Raw genomic sequence first — 22,313 nt, 5'->3', positions numbered from 1 at the left:
TGTGTGCGCACACTCCTTAAATCAGAGTGTGTGAATTGAAAGGCTCCATTTAGTACGCTTGTTCAGCTCTTCATGAAAGGCTGACTCATTCATTTCCTCTGGCTTGTCAAACTGTCAAAGACAGAAGTAAAATTCTCCATCGGCAGGGCGGGCTTATCAGTTACCATGGGAACTGTAGTCAAGTGACTTTCAGGCAATGGCAAATATTCACCCATAAGAAATATCAATGTTTTCCAACTATTTTTGACGATATAGGTCTCAAATGCACAGAAAACAAATGCTGTATCAGGGGCAATATAGGATGGGACAATGCATCACTACAAACAAAGCCTATGAGCGTAAGAACTGAGAGAAGAAATTGTTAAAATGTGTTTGTTGTCATCTCTGAGACAACAGAAGCATCATCTTAATTTCAAATGAGAGCACCTCCTGTTTTGAGCATGTGGTGTTTGGTTTATTTACAAAAACTGCCATCTATCCTGGTAAAAGAAACCAGGATGGTTGGAGGTGATTACCCTTGAAAAAAATGTGAATGTGCAACGAGATAAAACTACAGGTTTTCAATCCCAGAGCAAATAAAAGGAATTCAGTCCATGTGATCTTAAGTAACAATAAAATACAAATAAAAGATTAACATACCTCAGTTTCCCAGAACTCAGATCTCCACTGGGAGAGGCAAATGGTTCTCCACAGTGTGACACATCTGTCAGTCACTGAGGGTCACCTGGAAGAAGGAAAGACAAGCATTTTGTTATTGGCCGAAGCAAAATAGCAAATATTAAAAAAAAAAAAAAAAAAAAAAAAAAAAGACAACTAATAGCATTGCAAGGACAGGTTTCAGAGCAGTCTTTATAAGCGTATAAGTCTTTATAAACTGGAAGACCATGTACAAACCAGTAGCTGTTTTATACATGAAGTTATATTTACACAACTCCGCAGAGGGCTTTTAACTTGAAAAGATAGATTCAAGAAGTAGAGACGTGGTGGCATCTGGTCAAGACAAGAGGGAGAGACGTAGAGCTGACACCAATATGACTTAGAAACCAACAGATGGTAACTACAGTACAGCAAAAACCTAAAAAAAGCACTGGGATGATGCAGAAAATCCTCACTGAGTGGCAATTACATGCATCCTTGTTGCAAAGAGGAGCTATTAACACATTTTGAAAGCTATTTTCAGGCATGGCACGAAAAAATAAATAACTCGTCAAGTTTCCTATTGTTGCGTAGCAACAGTCAGCTGGCCAACTTGTTGTCCTTGCCAGCTAAAAATGCATCTTAAGGATCCACACCCCTTGCATTTACTGTATTTGGCAGAATGACACAAAAGAAGATGCAGAGGAAAGTGTGGTCTGCACCACTGTGTGTCCCTAAGAAGCGTACAGAGCCACATCACCAAGAGCTCCGTTTGACGTTAAGCATTTTGGACACAGCCCTGTGTTTATCTGAAGGACCCTTACATTAGCAATTCATCACAGAGAGTCAAGGAAATTACCATGCAAGAGTCTCATCTGTCGAGAATGATGTATACGCCCCCTTTATCTATTGAAAGCTATAAAGAAGGCGATTATTCTCCTTCGGATGAAAAACTTCCTCATTCTGGACCCCATCAAACCTGAGGGGAATGGTGGCTGTGAGCAGTTCAACACAACAATAGCTGAGGCCAGGGGTGAATAATACAACACAGACAGCATCACACACACAAACAGTAAATATTTTATATATTAGGTGATCCGCTCTCTTTCCGATAAGAACAAACTTGCAGTCGACAGCGCAGCAAGCACCAAATGGTTATTTTCATGAATGATTATTTGTTTATTTTACAAAAGGCAAGAAAAAGGCTGAAATAAATCCTGTTCATAGTGTCTATGGCCCAAAGGGAAGTCTACAAAATGCTTTTTTCACCAACCAACAGTTCAAACCCTTAAAATTATCATTACATGTACAGTAGGAATAAATCAAATGAGCTATGTAATTATAGCTAGAATAACAGATATGATAAATGTCTTCCTCCCAGGTTAGGATATTGCATTATAAAATTAAACTGTACTTACGGATTAAAGCATAATCCCCGCCACTCGCATAAGCTGTATTTGCAAGTATAGTAACAACACGGCTCCCGAGCTAGCCGTCAGTGTTGACTAAATATGTCATACACCTAATGAGCCTTGGCGAATGACAATAAGCTCACTTTCCTTCTAGGGCCACTCTTCCTTTATGCAGGACCTGCTCATTGTCCTGAGGCGGGGGTCACAAGGGAACAGAAGAGTGCCAACCCATCCTGTTTACTGCACTTCAAATCCCAAATCACAATGTCATTGCTAAACACTCTGAACCATTGCAAAAGGCTGCAACAAAGCCAACAACTGAAAGAATTGTGTATTCAATTCTAATACAGAGCATGCAAAGGAAAGCTTAATAAACTGAGATAAATGTTAAAGTTGCCCAAAAAATGGCATTTTTTTCTGCTTAAATCTGCACTGCTTGATTTTTTTTGGCCTAACTGGGCAAAATTTCATGACCTACCTTTCAGCATATTGTAATTCAAGTTATCTGAGAGGAAATAAAAATTCTACCTCCTGGGAGGACTTGGCCAGTCCAAGGTGTTTTCAGATTCCTGGTGATTTCAGTAGCATTCAGTGGTGTCTAATCATCTATGTACTGTATATTTATGTTTAGTCCTTTCAATTTCAAGGGAGGGAATGTATGTTTTCTTCTCCAGTTTGTTTTAAGATTTATTTTGAGCATTTTGCCTTCATTGACTGATCAGTTGGAGGATATGCTCCAAAATATTTAGACTTGACTGGATTCATGCATAAACACCATAAAGCACAGTAAAAATATTATATTATTTATTTTACAACAAATATTGTAAATACAGTGTTGTTTTCTTGATTCAAATGTCCTGAACAGGCACAATAAGAGTTTTCAACAGCTGTAAAAGTGATTAAAATTGGGAGGTTCAAGCTATATTGGAATTTGCCTTTTTACTACGTCCCATTTGCATTAGGCTATGCTTCTATTTAACAGCCAAGCTTATGCACAAATAACAACATGGATTTGCTCAAGAGACCTGTCCACTGTAATGACAAAGGTGACTAGATATAAAACTAAAATAAGGAGGATCTGGGGTTGTTTTCTCATGTAAAATAGGTCTTTGCAAACATTTTGAAAGATAATACAGAAAGAAAAAACGTCTCGTGTCATTGCATTGTGATTCTTTTAATCACAAAGTAAAAGCATCAAACTATAGCTAAAGTATCAAGAGTAACAGTACTCATTTTGCACACTGTCCCGCTTCAGAATTTTATGATATTGGCTTATATATATTAATGTTCATTGCACCAGTGATCCTAAAGTGTGAAGATGGAGTCAAATTGGAGGCTTTCACACTGGTACAGACTAATACATAACTGAGAAAAGGACCAGTGAGCAGGCCAGTCAGGCAGATACTGTGAGTGCAATGTGGTATGTTGTTTTAAGAGGGAGGGGAACTCACCATCCCACAGTCTGACTGGGGTTGGTTTAATAAAAGAGCCTGGACCATGGCAGCCTCATGAATGAATAAGCCGGTAAATGAAAATTCCTCCCATACACTCATTTCAGTCAGTGCTGAAATCAAATGCAACAGTTAAAGATTAGCATGCCCGCTGCTGTGTATGTGTGTGAGCCGTGCCTCTACTGCCACCCATGAGGGTACCGTTTTAGCCAGACCTCTCCTCTGCCAGCTGCCAGGACGCACAAGACTAACAACAGCTGCAGCACGCTGATCGCCGTGCTGTGCCACTGCCTAAACAAACACACCACGCATTCTAATAAAGCCAGTTCTATGACAGACAGCGCAGGTCTAAGCTACTCCCACAGAGCTGCTCTCTAAATTGCCTGACTCGTCACCTTAATGTGAAGGGAAACAAACTTCATGAGGTTGTTTGGGTTTGACTAGAATATAATTGTGTGCTAAAATGCATCTAATTCAAGAATACGTAAGTGACCATGAATAGCCAAATCAATGCAGATTGAGCGAATATACCTGAATTTAACCATGGAAGAGCTGGAGTCTTCGAGTGAGTGTAGAGTGGCAGCACCTCAAGCACCGAACAATACTCATCAGTCATTACAGAGAGATGAATCATATGAGTATCTGTGACTCATTAAACCAGTGTAAGCAAACACAATGTTTCAGCCCAGTAAATTATAGAGAAACTCTATTTACTATGACTGCACCTGAAACAGGGAAGTAGAGACACAGCTGGGACATTTAAATAGCTGGTTTGTCCCTTTTTATGATGTCCAGCAGACAATATGGTTATTCATTTTGTTGACAAAATACTACTTTAGCTGTTTTTTTAATAATATGGCATCAGAATGAATTCTTGCTGAGTAGAGGATACAATCAGACGAAACCTACTTTTCCTTCTCCTCCAGCATGTTTTCTACAAATTGATTTTGTTGGTGAAAATAAAAAAAAAATTAAAAATCAATATAAAACGGTCATAACAAATATAGACATCCTCATTTGATTAATTTTCTCCTCTGTAAAACATTTTTTAAATAAAATCATAAAATTAATCAAAAGCCTTTCTGCACATTTTTAATTAAACATGAAATTAAATATGAAATATTGATGTTAAGCTACATATTCCTCCCCCCCAACTACAGCTGCAAACAAAAGAATTTAAAATGGGTCAGAGAATATGCAAACCCTACACCGGGAAAAAGCTAGACCTCACCTGTGCGTGACAGCTACCTCATTGCACTGTTGGATGTTGCTTGTGTGAATTCACATGAGCAACGTGTTGCTGCTTCAGCTCACGCGAGGCACTCACAGCCCGTGTTCTGATCTAACATGGCTATCAGAATAAAAGTTCATCAGGCAACGTGGGTTTTTATTCAGAGAAAATAGTTTTAAAAACATGACTGCAAATTTGTCACTTTCATCTATAAACTCTTCGCACCATTTGACATCATTCTCGTGCAGCTGCTCAAAGAGGTTAATGCTGTTAGATCTGCACCAGATCTGCACCAGAAACTTAAAGTCTGGTCTTCTGATCCTGTGTCAGACTCTTCAAACCCAAACCACATTCATGTAACAGAAGTAGGTCCTTCTTTTAAGGGTACAAACTCCTCACTTTGCCTTGTCTGACCCATTCACAATTCCTCGTTTCCTTGTAGCATTTACTCTCTTCCATGTTTGTTTGTGATGCCTTCTTGCAAATATCCTGCCAGCATCCATGCCTTGTGGAAGAACATAAGGAGCCCTGTCTAAATTACGAGAAATATTGCCGCAAAAGCAACCATCTTCCACTGAATACTTCACTGTCAGTAAAACACCATTATTGGCAGCTGACTATAACTTACCATAGCATGCACATGTACTGTATGAGTGTTTGTCTCTGTCTCAACTTCTCCACTCTGCCCTAAATGAGCAGTGCCAGGTTTCAACAGTCCAACACTGGGGATTTTTCAAGGTCAGCTTAGCTCAGTCAGCCATGAATTATTGAGCCTGAGCAAGCTTCATGCCTGTTCTGTTCACACTACTTCTCTGATGCTGCTTTTTTTTTTTCTCTGTAACCACAACAAACTTGAAGATTCAACAATTAGAATGAGACAATTGATCTCTCTTGGTAACATTTCTTTTGCTTTCCACAATCCTCAACAGGAGGATCAGATCGCAGGGTCAGATAAAGACAATGAGGGATTCAGTGTCCGGCTCAAAGACACTTCAGCAGGATGTATGCATCGTCCTGCTGTTACAATAATGTCATGATGTTTTCATATGTCAGAGGTCAAATTAGATGTAACTGGAGGAAATTACTCAATTCAGAAGTGCATTGTGATGTGTCAGGCCGGTGACTATCCCCACATTTGCTTGCAGTGCATTGCAGAAGGATTTATGTTTTGCTGCTAAGGTGGGTCACACAGATACTGGTAGGGCTGAACAATTAATCAGCTCACAAGTGCAATGTCAGCCTGTGCTATTACATAATCGCAAAAGACTGCAGTTCAGAAGGTCTGTGTGTATAGGGATATTGTGGATTCAGTGACACTGAGCAGGAAAATGTACGATGTATAACAATTCTGAGTTGGAAACAAAAGGAAATTACAAAGTGCCCAGTAATTTCCAAGTGTTCCTTAATACCCAAGCAAGGAGACTCAAATCACAAATGCACATAGCAATATTGTGCACAGTAATCAAAATCACATGCTAACTGAATTGTGCAGCCCAATGTATCAAAAAGATGTGGCCCCTTATATTATACACTGTTGTGGTCTGATTTTTGTAAGCAAATCCCGAATAAAAAAGTAGTTCATATTTACCTGACTGCATGTATAAACTGATGATAAAGTACCAATGTGTTGCAATATAGAAAATCGAGGTTGCAATACTTTATGATGCATAGAGAATGGTTGACAGGTGCAGCCAGTGAAGACTCATTTTTCAACATCACCTAAACTGGGGCTGTTAAACTGCTCTAACAGGAGCTAACATTAGATGACGGAATTCAGATAAATCTAGAGAAACTCACAAATAAGGTTTACAGGCACCTGGGGAAGCTTCGTGACTGCTGTGACTTCTATTTCACCCGGTTAATTTGCACATAAATATGCAACATAATTCAACTGTGTAAGTGTAAAGATAAAGGAGCATTAAAACAAAAAAAATCCACAACTAGCTAAATCTGGCTTTTACTCATCTGTTTTGAAGGCACTCTTCATAGAATATACAAACAATTACACACACATATTATCTCGACACTTTCCCTTGATAGAGGGATTAACTCTAATACCTGACCACAGTGAACCAGTCAGCTGTAATCTCCATCCTCGCACCTCTCACAGTTGTAACAAGAACCAGCCACTCACCACTGGAGCAGGCTGTCTGCACAAGAATAGGCTTGGGTTTATTAATAGCAAATACACCGATGGAAAATTATACCCCTGTAACCTGGTTTTTACACAATGAAGATGACGATGTACAGTTGCAGAGACGGGAACAGGCAGGTGCAGACACACACACCTGAGCAGGAAGCGAGCGAACAGAAAGGACATTGTTGAGTAAAGGTCATCAACCGGCAGCCGACAGTGGCCAGAGTCAATATGTTCTTGTGGAAATCAATAGTGCTGCCTCTAGGCCACATGGACACACCTAAATACTCCCAGGCACACAAAATACACAACACAGGTTTCTATTCTCGATAAATGAAGGGCTGAAAAGGATGGCTCAACAGAGGAAGAGAGAAAGGGAGGAAGGTGCACACGAAGGAGAAGAGGAAGAGTGAAAAATTGGCTGCTCGCTCGCTCTCTCCCTCATCCTCTCCTCATCTCTTATAGGCCAGGCTAGGGGAACTGAGGCATACGCACATCCTGGGCTAAAATTAGCACTGCTGCAGCTGCAGGGCCAGACGTGTTGGGATGGGCCGGTATTGCAACTAAGTACACACACAAACACACACATACAAAAACACAGGGTTCCACCAATCTGATAGCCATAAACACACAGCACAGGTGAATGCCAACAGTCTCCTGCCTCGTTCCTCTCTGCCCCACACAAATGAAGGCCACTGCCTTTAATGCAAATGTTGCGTGCACACACATCCACATACAGAACATGCTCTCTGAGACTGCACTTCAGCCCTTAAGAGTGTCCCACAGTCACATCCATGTGCACACATAATAACTATAAGCACTGAGATCAGGTTAATCCGATTACAAACGTTTATATTTCAATAAAAAAATCAGTTTGTGTTTTTCTGTACAATTCCATGCAGTGTCATAATGAGCTGCAAGTGTAACAAGGTTTTCCTTACCATTATTACACTCAGGCATAGTAGGTAAGAGTTTATTCACTGCACCTAAAGCCAATGTAAAGGGAAAAACTATGCTGAAAGGTCTCATTCATGGTTACAATTAGACACAGTTCAAACACCTTCACTATTGCTCAAACAATGTTATTCTGTGTTTTTAATGTAACACAAAAATATGAATAATTAATTCAGTGCATCACAGTGACCTCATCATTGGGCATATTCCTGTTTTCGCTTGTGTCTGTAATGTGAAAACCAGCAACCTGTGTGTTTTTGAAAAATACTGGAATGACGATATCCAAATAGTGTGTCAATATACATATTCTTTGTTCAATTTAGATCAAACCCAACACACCATATGAACACATGACCCCCATCCTGCAACATCAATACCTATACTGAAACGTAGAAATGGTTAGAAAACAAAAACAAAAAAAACCCATCTAAATGTGGTGTCGTTAGGTGAAAAGAAGAAAGGACTATTCTACTGTGGTTTCATTTCGAAACTAAATGGAACTAAAACTGAAACTAGTCCTCTGATTTTTGAAAACAAAAAAAATCTTAAAAGTCCCTGTTCATTTATAAAACAGTGTTTTTTCCCTGCACAATTGTTTTTCAACTTTTGTTTTGATAATTAAAATACAGAGCTGAGACATGACATTTACAAACCCAGTTCAGAACTATATCTACAACAAAAACTGTCACAGCATAATTTCAAATCAGCATCTATATTTTTCAACGATCTTGGCATTTCTCCCCTTCTCAAGTGACGCTGCTATAACAAGTGTTTGATTTAACTATATTGTAAACTAAAGTAGGACCATTCTACTTAAATTTCTACACCATAATCTCATGCTCCAAAACCAATCTAAAAGCAAACAGTTTAGCATAAAGAACACTGAATCATCAAGAACTGGCATTAATATTAAGACGGTATTTTGGCAGAGATGCTCAACTTATCTTAAAAATGCTCATGCTTTCAACTCAGAGGGTGTAGTTCTCACTCTTCAATTTAAAAAAAAAATCAACTTACATAAATAAATCAAATAAAACTACTTATTCCTAATTCAAACAATGGTTATCTGGGTATTGGATGTACCTGTACAATCTAATACAATGTAATATCGGTCATAAAATTTGTTTGATCGTCTGAGCTGCCATCATTTACTATTTGTGCAAATGGAGAGCTATATTAACCTTTAAACACAAACAAGTATACAATTAAAGTACTTCAAATCAATTAATTTTCAGTGCTTCATTTAACCCCACCCCTAGCTACATCTTTAAAAAGGGTCAACACCGGTAGGTTATTCCCGCAGAGGTACTCTATTGACAGGTACACGGTAGCTCAGTGTAACCTCATGGCTCAATGTAACACTGAAACAATGAGTTCAATGAGTTTGTTTAATGAAAGCTTTTACTGTTAAAAGCTCAGTGGCAGTTTAAACTACAGGCACATGACCACTAATTCCATAGTATTTAGCACTGCTGTACACAGTGTGCGCATGCCAAGTATGTGTGTGTGTGTGTATGTGGGGTCAGCCAAGCATTTAACTTTACTCGAGAGAAAGAAAGAAAAATCCCGCACTGCCATATAAGCTGCTCAGCAGTCTTCTAACAATGGGGAACCTTGAGCTTTCATGACATGCCGAGACCGCCGTGCAGCCCACAGGCCTGACCCCAGTGTCTGCACGGCCAGAGGATCAACAAGGGGAAAATAGGAGACATAAGGAGGCGCATAACTGCATTACCACCTAAGAAGCAGGGACTCCTGAAAAATCGCTGAATAACAACAAAATCTCACCAAAAGTGCTTGGTCTTCAAACTTCCTCCTACCCCTGTGAGTCAAAAATAGATATTAAATCAAATTCCAACAGCATGGAAACAACAATTAAGTGGGCTACATTTTGGCTCCAGCTATTGCACTGCAGCAGGCACAAAGAAATTACACTAGTTGGACGAAGATGGATTTCTGTCAAGAAGCTGTGGCCAAGTTGATAAGCATTAACCATGGAATCCTGGCCAGACTTGAAATTTCCAATTAAACCCTGAGTCACTCCAAGTGTAAAATACTTTTAAGACCTAAAAAACAAACACCTGGAGAAAATCATAATAGAAGTTAGACTGTAGAGCTCAGGCTTTACTTGAGAATTAACTACTTCTCTTGCATTGAACTGTAAATGTAAAGGAACGGGTTTGTGAACAGGTCCTTCACTCTCCGGCTAATGTCAGCGAAAGCCTTCACTTCTTTTCCATCATTTCACAACAATAAATAACTGGCAATAATTCAAAGTCTGTTGGAATCAGTTGTTTCTTGGCTAATGTTCAACTTAAAACAGGCACTGAGTCATGTCCAGCAAACTGAACAGGAGAACAGAGAGTTGACTGAAGGTGGGAGAAGCCTTGCAGAAAACCAGGGAAGAATCTGATCATGGATGTGCCTGATGCTCTGCCACCTCAACCACTGAGAGCTCGTCTTTTGAGCAGCAGCGTTGGTCATCTAGTTCTGCAACATTTTCAGAGTTTAGAAAATGACAAAGCCCTTCACTCCATCATTGGAATGGGAAAATTCCCCAACAACTAATCTAATCATAAAAACCAACACAGTGGTGATGGCAGCAGTTTAGGCCACTTTTGAAATAACATATCCATAATCAACACAACAGTCAGTAGGCTAAGCCATGTAAACACTAATGTACGCCTTCAACTCACAATTATTTTAACAACAATAAATAAACGCAGTTGGATTACAGGGGCGTGGGGACCCAAACTGTGAATGAACACTACCTATGAAAATTGTTCCAAAAGCGTTACACATGATTTCAGAATGCAGTTAAAAAAAGTTAGCTTTCTTTTTGTTTTGTTTTTTAAACTTCTAACCAATTTTGTACAAACACTAAGTACTCTAATTACAAAGCTAATCATAAATGGATGCAAGTGATGTCCTCTGTTATCGTCTAAAAGCTGAATGAAGAAAACTGTCTTTTTCCGTGCAAAAAGTTAGAGCTTCTTAGTTGTTCATTTGTATGATTTCCTTCATAAATTATACGCAAAGTACACAGCCTGACCAACTCTAATATTTTCTTGTTCACTATTACCTCACAAATTTGCCAATGCTTCATTTTTGCTTAATTTATCCAATGTCACAACATTTACTTTAGAGCTGTACAATATATCGTTTGGGCATCGTCATCGCGATGTATGTGTACGCAATAGTCACATTGCAGGTCCTGCAATGTAGGAGGCAAATGAACTCAATGTGTTCTCATCTAATTTCAAGGGTACCTGACACACACTGCACGCTGTGATCCACCAATCACAAACGTTCTTTATCAGTTTGGAGTGAGTCGCTGGTAACAACATAGAAAAATGAGCAACGAACACGAGAACATTACCATAAACAAAGACTTGGTGCCAAAAAGAAAAGCAATGTCAGTTATACGGAATAATTTCAGCTACAAGAAGGATAATATTGAAACACGTGTTTTGTGTTGACAGTGCCTTGCAATTGTTGCTACAACGAGAGGAAACACAGCTAATTTGTTTGACCATTTACATCAACACACAGCTTTTATATCCTCCTGAGTATTTTTTCATATTGCAATATATAATGCAGGGTTAAAAAAAATCGCAATATCAGTTTTTTCCAATATTGTACAGCCCTAATTTACATCCACTGTTTTTTGGACACAAAGTTGTTGAACCTGGACCTGACCAATTAAATCAACCCTAGATCATAACACTGCCCCCACAGGCTTGTACAATAGGCACTAGACATGATAGGTAATTATTTCATCCACCTCTCTTCTCACCCTGATGAAACCATCGCTCTGGAACAGGGTCAATGTGAACTCCTCAGACCACATGACCCTTCTCCACTGAAACACAGTTCAGTCTTTATGCTGTCTAGCAAATGGATGGTTGTTGAACTAATGAGAAGCTACTCACTGCATCAGTTAAGGTTAAAGAATTTGTTGCAGCTGAAACATGTTAATCACTGCAGTAACTATCCAGTGGAAGGATCTTACCCATTTACATAGTTAAATCCAGATTGGGACTTTTTTTGCCTGGCTGTGTAAAGATAATAAAGCACAATAATATGCAGTGGAATATTAGTCATAATCCTGCAGTGTATCAGATAGTCTCAGTTAGGTAATATCATCATCAAAATGAGGAGCCATCTCTTCCATTTCCACAATACGCTTTGAAAGCAGTGATTTTATTTACAAACAAGAGCGTACACACATCATGCTACTCCACCTCTTAGGAGCCCCCAGAGGAACAGTATGGAGTCTTGTCTGGCTGACAGAGAGACATGGCTCTGCATGAGGGCGGGGGTTGGGGTGGGGTGGGAGAGACATACTGTACATCATAGAGACAGCCAATACACAGACAGACCTCATACCTGGCAGTGCAATGAGTCAGCAGCACCACAGCTTGCTCTGCATGCCAACCACATATCCTGCTGATCCTCTAGTCTCTTAGTATGCAACACAAATAAAATGCCTCCGGTGGACATCTTTAAGTACATCAGGATTTGATTTGTAAATTGATAGATGTTAAACAAAAAAAAAAAAAAGGAAATGCCACAATCTAATTATTCACAAATGGTACATGTCCAAACTCTTCAGGCTGGAAACATGTTGACGCATGAAACATCTGTGGTCTTTTCTTTGCATGACCTGAAGAATACAACAAAAATATGGCAAAAAGGGCAATGGCAGGGGGCTGACTGTGTGATCTTCTGGCACTGTGGGAGCAAGCACAGTGGAAAACAGTCACCCCTGCTAATCCATGGTTGGCTAATTACAGCTTTGATCCCTAAGGCTGATGAATCGCTATAGGTGGGAGGGAGGCAACACACTCTGGGGCTCAATACAGTTTACAGCTACAGCTCATTGGTGGGCAACACGCCACATTGTTATGAATTATCAGGCAACTCTGATACATGATTGAGGAAGTGTTGACCTCAGTCTTGACCTCAGTACATCTGCTTTGACACCACAAAGATGGCTGAGGAGTTCTACATAGTACAAGACCCTGATGGTTTACTGTTTGCTCAGTGAATTCCCCAACTACATAATATGTTCACATGCATTTCAAGTCTTTCTCACATAAGAGCCAGGCCCAGATACCCTTTGCTAAACTGAGCAATACAACAAATTCAGCCCCTGAAGACAGTGACACATATTAAGTGGGTAAATGGAATTTCTGTCAAAAATAGACCACAGTTCCGATGATAGCCTGGTCCCAAAACACACTGTGGCAGAGACAGAGCAAGGGAGGAGCAGAGTGGATGATGATGATTGAGAATGAGCAGCAGATGGCATGGAATTATCTGGATCTTCAGCTCTACATCTTTGGACATGACGTCATTTTTTGAGGCAGACCAAAATTAGTCGTAATATAGCTTTCACTGTTTTTACTAAAAATGCCAGTGTTAACATAAAAATATACCTGAAAGCAACTTAGCAGAGGGTTTTGACAGAGTTGAAAGGAGTGTAAAAGTCAGTCCCTCTGAGCATTAAACCACTGGTGTACAGTAAGCCACTGTTCTGCTCAGGCACAGTTCATAAAACAGCACTGGGACAAGAGAGAGACCTTTGTCTTATGCCAACTGGTGCAAGTAGAGGCACTTCGTAAGTATCAAAGTAGAAAGTGTCTGATCTCCTGCTCATACTGGTGCACTTGTGCATGGAGGAAAGCAAGAGGTAGACTAAAAGCTTTCTGTTCATACCAGGCCACTGTATACTCACTCTGAAGTCTCATACATTATGATATGGACTAACATCACAATCTAGCTACCTGGACTACCAGTATAGGTGACGTTAGTTATTTTACTCTAAACCAGGGGTGTAAATAGACAGACCTTGGGCCAAAACCAGCCGCCAATGCTACCGATTCAGCCCATGGGATGAATCTTTAAAAAACTGAGGATATTAACAGTCAAGAGTGTCAAAATCACTTTAGTTCGGGGGCCATATGCAGATTAATTTGCTATCAAGTGGGTCAGACCAGTAAAACACTATCACCATAACCTAGAAATAATGAGAACTCCAAATTTTTCACTTTGTTTTAGTGTAGAAAAGTGAAATTACATGAAAATGTTTACATTAACAAATTATCAGTTCACAAAAAATGTGAATAACCTGAACAAATATAGACAACGTGAAAATGTCTTAAGAGAAGTGCAATTTTAACAATATTATGCCTGTTACTTAAGGATTTGTACCTTTGTAGATCCATGGTGATCTGTAAGCTGTAATGCACATGTATGAATGATAAGATGAGGCATAATACTGTTAGAATTGCACTTACTTTTTCTTAAGAAATTTCAGGTTGTTCATGTTATTCACCTTTCTTAAAAAGATAGTTTGTAGATCTAAACATTTCCATGATGTAGTTTTACTTACTTACTCTAAAACACAGAGAAATGTTTGGAGTTGACATTATTTAAAGGTTATTATGGACTGGTCCAGGCCACTTGATATCATATTGGGCTGTATGTGACCCCTGTACTGAAATGGGTTTGACACCCCTGGTTTAGTACAAATATTCCTAATTTGAGGTGCTTTATTTCAGTCAAATTCTGTTTTGTGTATAATGACTTGTGACAATTGGAAATTATGTGAAATAACGCAATACATCAGATGAATTTCAATAAAACAGCAAATCAAATGTACCCAAAATACACTGCAAAGGTTACACTATATAAACTATATACAATTTTCAGCCACTTGTTTATTTTTTACCTTTGGCTTCTGAATCTTCTGTCCAGTTGATAAATGACATCCCTGATCTAAACCAACCTCAAGACAAAACATAGCTTTGCAGAATCAGACTGAACCTTTTCCCTTCAGTTTTGCTTCCAATGCTAAGTTTTTATCAACTACAAACGGGTGAAAAGTTGACACTTCCGCTCTCATTTTCAAAGTAAAGCAATCCTGAACACGTTATGTAGATCGCCACAGAGAAAATACGGATTACATGGCAATATGGTGCAAAAATATGAAGTGTCTGAGGTTAAATGTCAACTAAGGTGCAGTCTTACTTTCAACACGCTAGCTAAAACGTGTGCTACCTGTATGGCTGTTCGCAGGTCTGTTAGCCAGTTAGTTAAGTGCTAGCTAACGGTTGTTAAACAGTGCCACGAAAGCCAGGAGCAAGCGGTCGGTTAGCTCCTTTAGCTCGGCTTGAATGGCGTAAGACAGCCTGTTCTAGTCAGCAGCTGTTGGATGTCCTTATTCTCATTTTTCACCAGTCGTGACCAGGCCGAAAAAGGCAGGCAGGCAGGCTGACTAAGTGTCCTAGGTGTAGTAGTAAGAAACGGTGTTAGCTAGTTAATTACCGAGCCCACAGCGTTGCAGCCTCCTCTCCGCCTGGTATCCATCCACATCAACACGACACTGCTGATGATGGTCCAAGTCACCAGCGGCTCATATAACTACGACTACCTGAGAAATCCTGAGTGTTTTGTCTGCGACCAAATAAATGAAATGCTCACCAGGACTTGAAGCTGCTTATGGCAATGTCACCCCGGGGATTGTATCGGGAGAGCAGGGGTGATATTAGCCCGGAGCGGTCACCCAGGGTCGAGTATCTTTCCTCCAAATGATCCCTCTCTCCGTGAGCAGCACCTCCGTATGGTCTCTCCACTGCAATGGTGCTGAAGCAAAGCGCGACACTATTGGCCAGACGGAGCGGAACTCAGTGCGCTTTGGTAAGCAGAAAGCACCGGAGACCTGCAGCGGGAGCAGCTCTGGTGCCTTCACGACCGTCGGAAATCTCACCATTATGACACGAGTGCACTTCACTGAAGCTGATCTCTAACCTGCTGTTTCTTTTTTTCTTTTTTTTTTTTTTTTTTTATCATGTAAGAAGTTTTGAGATCAATAATGAAGAACAAACTTGGTATTGAAAAGAGAAGCAGTGCATCGAGGAAATATACAATGTATGGAAGTGAACTGCTGCCAGGATAGAAAAAGAAAAACGTGTTAATATCACATTATAGCAGGGACATTAGAACAAAATATGTTAACGTCAGGGTGTAAGAAGACATTTTCACATTCTAACGTGAAATCTTTTTTTTTTTTTTTTTTTTTAAATCATAATCAAGATTAACTTTATTGATCCCCGGGGGAAATTTCAGGTCAATAACAAAAAAAAAAAAAAAAGAAAAAAAAGAAAAAAAGAATGAATCATCGGACACCCATTCAAAGTGCTCTTCCGGTTTATCAAAATGAAAAGAAGTGGATAATCTTAGACGTAAGTGCTTGACCTTAAATATAATTTAGATTGCACTTAGTAAATTTAGTAGTAAAGTTTTTGATAAGGTGATGTATGTAAGTATGTTTGTTTGTTTCTATTCTATTCTACTCTACTCTATTCATTTTATTTCATTTAGTACAAAATATGTTAACGTTTAAGAAGATATTTTCACATTATAACAACATGCAATTTTTATTTTTTTAATTTTTTTTTATTTTTATCATAATCAAGACGAACTTTATTGATCCCCGGGAGAAATTTGCTTTTAGGTCAATTAAAAAAAAAAAAAAAAAGAAGAAGAAGAAGATGAATGAAACATCAGACACCCATTACAAATGCTCTTCCGGTTTATCAAAATGAGAAGTGGATAATCTTAATCGTAAGTAACCTTAAATATAATTTAGATTTCAATTAGTAAAGTTAGTAGTAAAGTTTTTGATAATACGATGTTCTATTCTATTCTATTCTATTCTATTCTATTCTATTCTATTCTATTTATTTCATTTCTCTTCTCTCTAAAGACATTTGTCCATTTCTGCTAGTTACAGTATAACTGTTTTTATACGAAGTTATAAAAACAGTTCTACAGGCATAAAATACGGTAATAATCCTATTATACATGTTTTGCAGCTGACCTGTTTGTGTTTGTATGGGCTGTGTCTTTAACTTCTGTCTGTGTTATCTCTGCTAGTTTCACTTTGGTTTCACTTTCGTTTCGTTGCGAAATGGTGGACCTTCGAAAAGTTTAGCTTCACGGAAGGAGATTTTTTTTTTGTAGAGACCTCCTTTTAAAGAGTGATGCCAGCTGATTCATGGATGGCTGAAGTTTTTGTGGTGAACAGAGGAAAAGATGAATCGCATTACAGAGGTACTTCCCCCCCACCTGCGGAGTGTGAAGGAAAAGTACGTCATGAGGCTGTTTGGTAAATTCCTCTTTCACTGCTCTCAGACTTCGACGCTGTTAGGTATGTTTTTGAAATAATCTTTTTCACTGTCATTGATTGTACTTGTGATTACAATATATTAGCAAATTCTAATATTATTTCACATTTTTAACTGGAATACAGTACTAACACAGTCTGTTCCTGTGTCTAGGCTTTGTAATCTGAAGGTTTCTGTGTACCCTCGTTGCTGATCAACTTTGTCACTTTTTCATCAAATTCCATGGCTGACAAACATTTGCTCCAGCTCATCAGTAGAATAGTTGAGGCTTTGAACCAAAGTGAACGCAGGAGGCTTCTGTACTTATGTGGAAGTCTGGACACAGACAGCAGCATAGCATGTGTTAAAGAGACACTGAAGTCTAAAGTGAGGAACTATGAGACAGATCATTCATTTCTAGTAGAAATCCTTTTACAAATGAGGAGGTATGATATCCTGAGAAAGGTATTTGGATACAGCAGGAATCAGGTGGAGAAGAATCATGCCTTCAGAAAGGTTTTGCCAAAATTCAGGTGAGATATGCTCTTAAGTTTTTTTCTGATATCCTGGTTGTGCTGGTTGACATAGTTGTGAATTTATTTATTTTTTAAATTTATAATCATGGTTTTTCCTTATTGTAGAGTATTGATGGCTGATGTAAGTGAGGATATGGCCAGTGAAGACCTGGACAGTATGAAATTCTTATTAAGTAACATAGTGGCCAGAGAAAAGCTGGACAAAGCCCAGGTAACAGAATGAATGGACCTTAGTTTTGTTTTCCTTTTCTGAATAAAACATGCTGTGTGGGCGTGAGGGGGTGGCGTGGGTGTTTGACCCTGTTGCCTCAGCGACTTCAAATTCCACAAATTTCATTTCCCTTTCTCTTCTATGACAGAATTTCCTGGATGTGATCACTGAGCTTGAGAAACTGGACAAAGTCTCATCTGAACAGGTTGACCTTGTAGAGGAATGTTTGACGAACATTGGCAGGGTTGACCTCGCCAAAAATGTGAAGTCCTACAAGATGACTGGTGAGAGCAGGGGACTTTTTTTAACAATAAGAAACTTGTACTTGGTGATTTTAGTAATTAGTCACAAACAGAAACAAGATCATTGACTCAGAATGATAATCAGCTGATGCCTGATGGTGGTGTCACATTTATAAATACCACAATGACATATTTACGGCCTTATTTAGAACTAATGTTACATCATATTTAATATCCTGATGAAAAGAGTTAGTGATTAAACTGTCTGTACTGTTCCATACCACATTAATCTGTCTTTAAACAAATGACAAACAAAACCGTTAATCACATGGTTATTAAGATCTTAGTCCTAATTCATGAGCTGATGTAATTAGTTACTTTCATTATTATTTATTGTGTTAATTCAACCATATTCTGTGAATTCACCTTCCCATTTTAAGTTAGTCTGGGACTCGACAGTGTTAAAGAAAGTGAAACTCAATTCCAGCCATTGCCCCCAGTGTTACACGGTGGTTTTTGTGTAATAAGAGATGATCACATAACCTCCACAGCAGAGCTAAGGAATAGAAAAGACTGCATACATTCATGTCAAATATGCATTGACCCTGTAGCACTGTAAAACACTATTCATCTAAGTATTCATTTTTTTGTTATTGGACAAAAAATTACATCAAAATTTATTTTAAAAGCTATTGTGTTAATTGCATTTACTTGTATTTGCTTTTGCAGTTGTAACATCTGAACAGCATTTGTCTCAACAACAGAGGTGCAGAGCTGCTGTAGGTCAAACACTCCACAAAAATCGAAATGTATTATTTCTTTTTATAAAACTAACACTTGTGATCATCTTCTTTTTAGTGCCCAAATCCCATTCGAGAAACTTTCCATTGGCCTCAGCAAGCAAGACAGGTGCAGACTCTACTCACTGGTAAGGCAGGCTACTTTACATATTAGCAAATTGTGGTACGATGTTTTTCCAGTGATCTGTGTGTTCACAGTGAATGGCAAATATTATTTTACAGGTGACTTTATACAGGAAGTTGGAAAGTTGCTCTACTCTTATTTACTTCAGAGGCTCTGTACTGAACATGGAAACACTGTCATCTTCTACAACATTGATTTACCATTAAAACCCATGTAGCTTGATAAAAGGTGATGGTGAATATTGTTATAATAAGTCGTAATAAATCCCTTAGTAAAGGTTAAATGTAAAGGAAACATTAATTTGGAAGCCACCAGTAGAGTAGTTCTAGCTCTTTAAGGGTAATATTCATGTTATTACTTTTTATCTTCAGCTGCAACAAACATACCCTCTGTACATACACCTGTACAACGGGAACAGAACCATCTGGTAAGTTTTTTCTCCAGATTGGTGTGAATAACTTTGCTCTGTGTTACTTTTCATTTGTTTATGAAGTATTTTTTAATTTCTCCGCCTTTCCTTTTGTGTTGCAGACTCCAATAGATTGCTACACATTTAATACCAATCCCAGAGGAGTGTGTGTTATAATAGACTGTGTGGGTAATGATGGAGGTAAGGTAAAAACACTTGATACTGAACACTGATTTTATTATACTGATTTTTCAGCATTTCTTAGGAAAATACATAATTTCTGTGTGTTATGCTTTGTGATTCTGTGGTGGACATTTATACTTTTTGACATTGTGTTGGCCAAACCCATGCTCAGTCCTTTCCTATTTTCATTGAGTTGATAATTTCGTAGAACTAGATACATATTTTAGCTACTTATCATTCTTTTCTGATATTCTGTGCATGTAATCTGACTTTATTTCATTTTATTTATCCTTTATTTATTTGGGAATGTCCCACTGAGATACAAGCTCTCATCTCTAGTTAGTCCTGGTTAAAACAGCAGCAACAAACAGATTCACATAAGCAACACTTTCAGATTAAAAAACATACAAAGTACATAGAGGTAACATAAGTAAGTAGGTAAAGAAATTAAGAAAGATGCAAAGAGAGCATACAAGCAATGTCCAGAACTCAGTACCCTCAACAGACATTACGTAACACAATAACACGTTACTTTATTTCACAACTATTTGAAGTAGTTGAGAAAGAATCCGCAATGCAACTAATCGTTAATGGCATCTCTTTTTTGAACACAATATTTATCCTTATTTATCCAGCTGAAATGAAAATACTGTTTCCTCCTGCTCTCTTCACTCTTTCAGAGATGTTGGAACATACATTTAGGAGTCTCCACTTCAATGTTTTTCTCCACAAGTTGCTGAACGTAGATGACACCCTTTCAACTCTGAGAGAAATATTTAGAAATAGGCAGAACCAAGAAGGCGATGGCTTCGTCTGCTGCATCATCAGCCGTGGTACTGCAGATTATCTCTTAGCCACAGACACATTCAGCACAGGTCTGCGTCTAGACGCCGTCAGGCAACTCTTCAATGCTGAAGCATGTCCGATGCTGGCAGGAAAGCCCAAGCTCTTCTTCATTCAGAGGTACAGTGTCCCCGAGTTCCAGCCTTATGCCAGGACTTACCACCGGGATGAGGACCTTGAGACAGATGGACTGTCCAGGCGTGATTATATCCCTACAGATGCAGATGTCTTCTGGAGCCACTGCTGGACAGATGAATGCCAGCTGGAGCAAAGGGATCATCACTCCATCTACCTGAAGTCTCTGACCAAAGCCTTACAAACAGGCCAGATAAGGTACTGAAAAGTGATTCATCTGTTGTCTAGTAACTGTTTAACCTGCAAATTTCATATAAATTGTTGTTTTATATGTTTTTTCATGTGTGTAACTAAAAAAACCTGCTTCTTCTTTGTGTTATGACAGAAAAACACACCTTGTTGATGCTCACATTGAGGTGAATGCAGCCATCTATAATTACAACGCAAGTAATTCCAGAACAAAATACAACATCGATCTCAAACATACTCTGAGGAAGAATTTGTATTTATATTAAGACTGATTATCACAGTTGCGACAGAGCCATAAATGATGTAAAGTACACATTAAAAACAGAATTCTTGCCATAGAAGAACCTTATTTACTGTATATAGTTTTAGAGTGCCATCTACTGGTGGATTTTATCACCTTTTGAAGTGGAATTGAGCACAACACACATACATGAAGGGAAGTTTTTTTCAACAAGTTTTTTTTTGTAAGAAATATGCAGCTTATATTCAGAGCATTTAACTTAAATATAACTTATATTCATGAAATATTATTGTTATTCTAGTGCAGCTAAAATGGTCCCTGTATGAGAAATGTGCTTTTAACTTTGACAGAATCCATGTTAATCATCAATGAAGTATGAACACTATCTAATATTTTTTAAACTGCTGTTTAATATAATATTATGAACTTTTTTTTATGTCTTTTTTAATATTGAACCTTTAAAAACGTACTATATACACTACCAGTCAAAAGTTTGGACACACCTTCTCATTTAAATGACATGGGATGAACCGCTGATGGCCAAGAAGTTCTCAGCATCACTGGGAACTCTTTCAAGACTATTGGAAATCATTTCAGGTAACTACCTTATGAAGCTCATCAAGAGAATGCCAAGACTGTGCAAAGCGGTAATCAAAGCAAAAGGTGAATATTTTGAAGAATCTAAAATTTAAAACATGTTTTGAGTTATGTCACACTTTTTTTAAAACTACATAATTCCATATGTGTTCATTCATAGTTTTGATGCCTTCAGTGAGAATCTACAATGTAAATAGTCACGAAAATAAAGAAAAACCAGGTGTGTCCAAACTTTTGACTGGTAGTGTGTGACAAATGTATCATTATCAATTAAATGTATTCAGGATGTAACATTTATGATTTCATTTACTATCCTCACTTGCAGACATGTGCCCCCTCTTCATTTTACTTGTATAAACAAATATTAAATGTGCTTTTCTTGCTATTTGCTTCTTTAGTTTGACATGGCTCTTTGTTATTCTATTACTTACAAGATTAGGGATGTGTATTAGATCAAAAGTAGTGAAAAGTCAGCATTTATCAAAGATGTGAATCGTAAAGTCATAGTGGTTTTGCTGATTCCAAATTTGAGGGAAATTTTTGACAAAAGACATTAAATGTTTGTTTTACAAATATAATAAAGAAATAACGTGTGTAATTTAAATTTACTAAAGTAATATGTAAATTATGAACATCTGATGTTGAAGTGCAATCTAGGAAAAGTAACAGTCCATGAACAGAATATCAAGAGGTTGCATTCAGGGGCTGTTAACATTGGATTTCTACAGAAAATCCCAGATGGTCGAATAATTATTTCCAAAACTCAGTGACTTGCCTCCTTATGTTGGGTTGAAAATAACTGAATGCTT

At 38.3% G+C, this 22,313-nt stretch overlaps 2 protein-coding genes across 10 annotated transcripts in view; one reads left to right on the top strand and one right to left on the bottom strand.

Annotated features, from left to right (window-relative positions):
• Positions 1–15,609, bottom strand: part of LOC115411903 (protein FAM126B) — a 47,116-nt gene extending 31,507 nt beyond the window's left edge. The window contains exons 1-2 of one of the 8 annotated variants that reach the window (XM_030124174.1): positions 15,154–15,609; positions 640–724 (exon numbers count right to left, since the gene is read on the bottom strand). The gene's annotated coding sequence lies outside the window, so the exon portion shown is untranslated. Of the gene's footprint in view, positions 1–639; positions 725–7,808; positions 7,833–15,153 lie in introns of those variants that run through there. The other 7 variants (XM_030124173.1, XM_030124176.1, XM_030124177.1 and 4 more) reach the window with 7 other exon arrangements.
• An 804-nt stretch (positions 15,610–16,413) lies between these two features.
• Positions 16,414–22,102, top strand: LOC115413037 (CASP8 and FADD-like apoptosis regulator). Of its 2 annotated transcripts, XM_030125776.1 has the most exons (11): positions 16,414–16,452; positions 16,852–17,038; positions 17,169–17,527; positions 17,636–17,741; positions 17,890–18,025; positions 18,713–18,762; positions 18,842–18,911; positions 19,279–19,334; positions 19,439–19,517; positions 20,180–20,675; positions 20,803–22,102. In XM_030125776.1, exons 3-11 carry the CDS (start codon positions 17,238–17,240, stop codon positions 20,930–20,932), a joined length of 1,413 nt encoding a protein of 470 aa, XP_029981636.1. In that variant the 5' UTR covers positions 16,414–16,452; positions 16,852–17,038; positions 17,169–17,237; the 3' UTR covers positions 20,933–22,102. The 2 variants fall into 2 exon arrangements, with proteins under 2 accessions (XP_029981636.1, XP_029981635.1); XM_030125775.1 differs by lacking the exon at positions 16,414–16,452 and having other exon boundaries at positions 16,548–17,038.
• Positions 22,103–22,313: the final 211 nt, after the last annotated feature.

This window comes from Sphaeramia orbicularis, chromosome 21 (assembly GCF_902148855.1).
Source record: "Sphaeramia orbicularis chromosome 21, fSphaOr1.1, whole genome shotgun sequence".
NCBI classification, from domain to species: domain Eukaryota; kingdom Metazoa; phylum Chordata; class Actinopteri; order Kurtiformes; family Apogonidae; genus Sphaeramia; species Sphaeramia orbicularis.
Note: the sequence above shows the minus strand (reverse complement) of the source record. Positions and strands in the feature narration are given on the sequence as shown.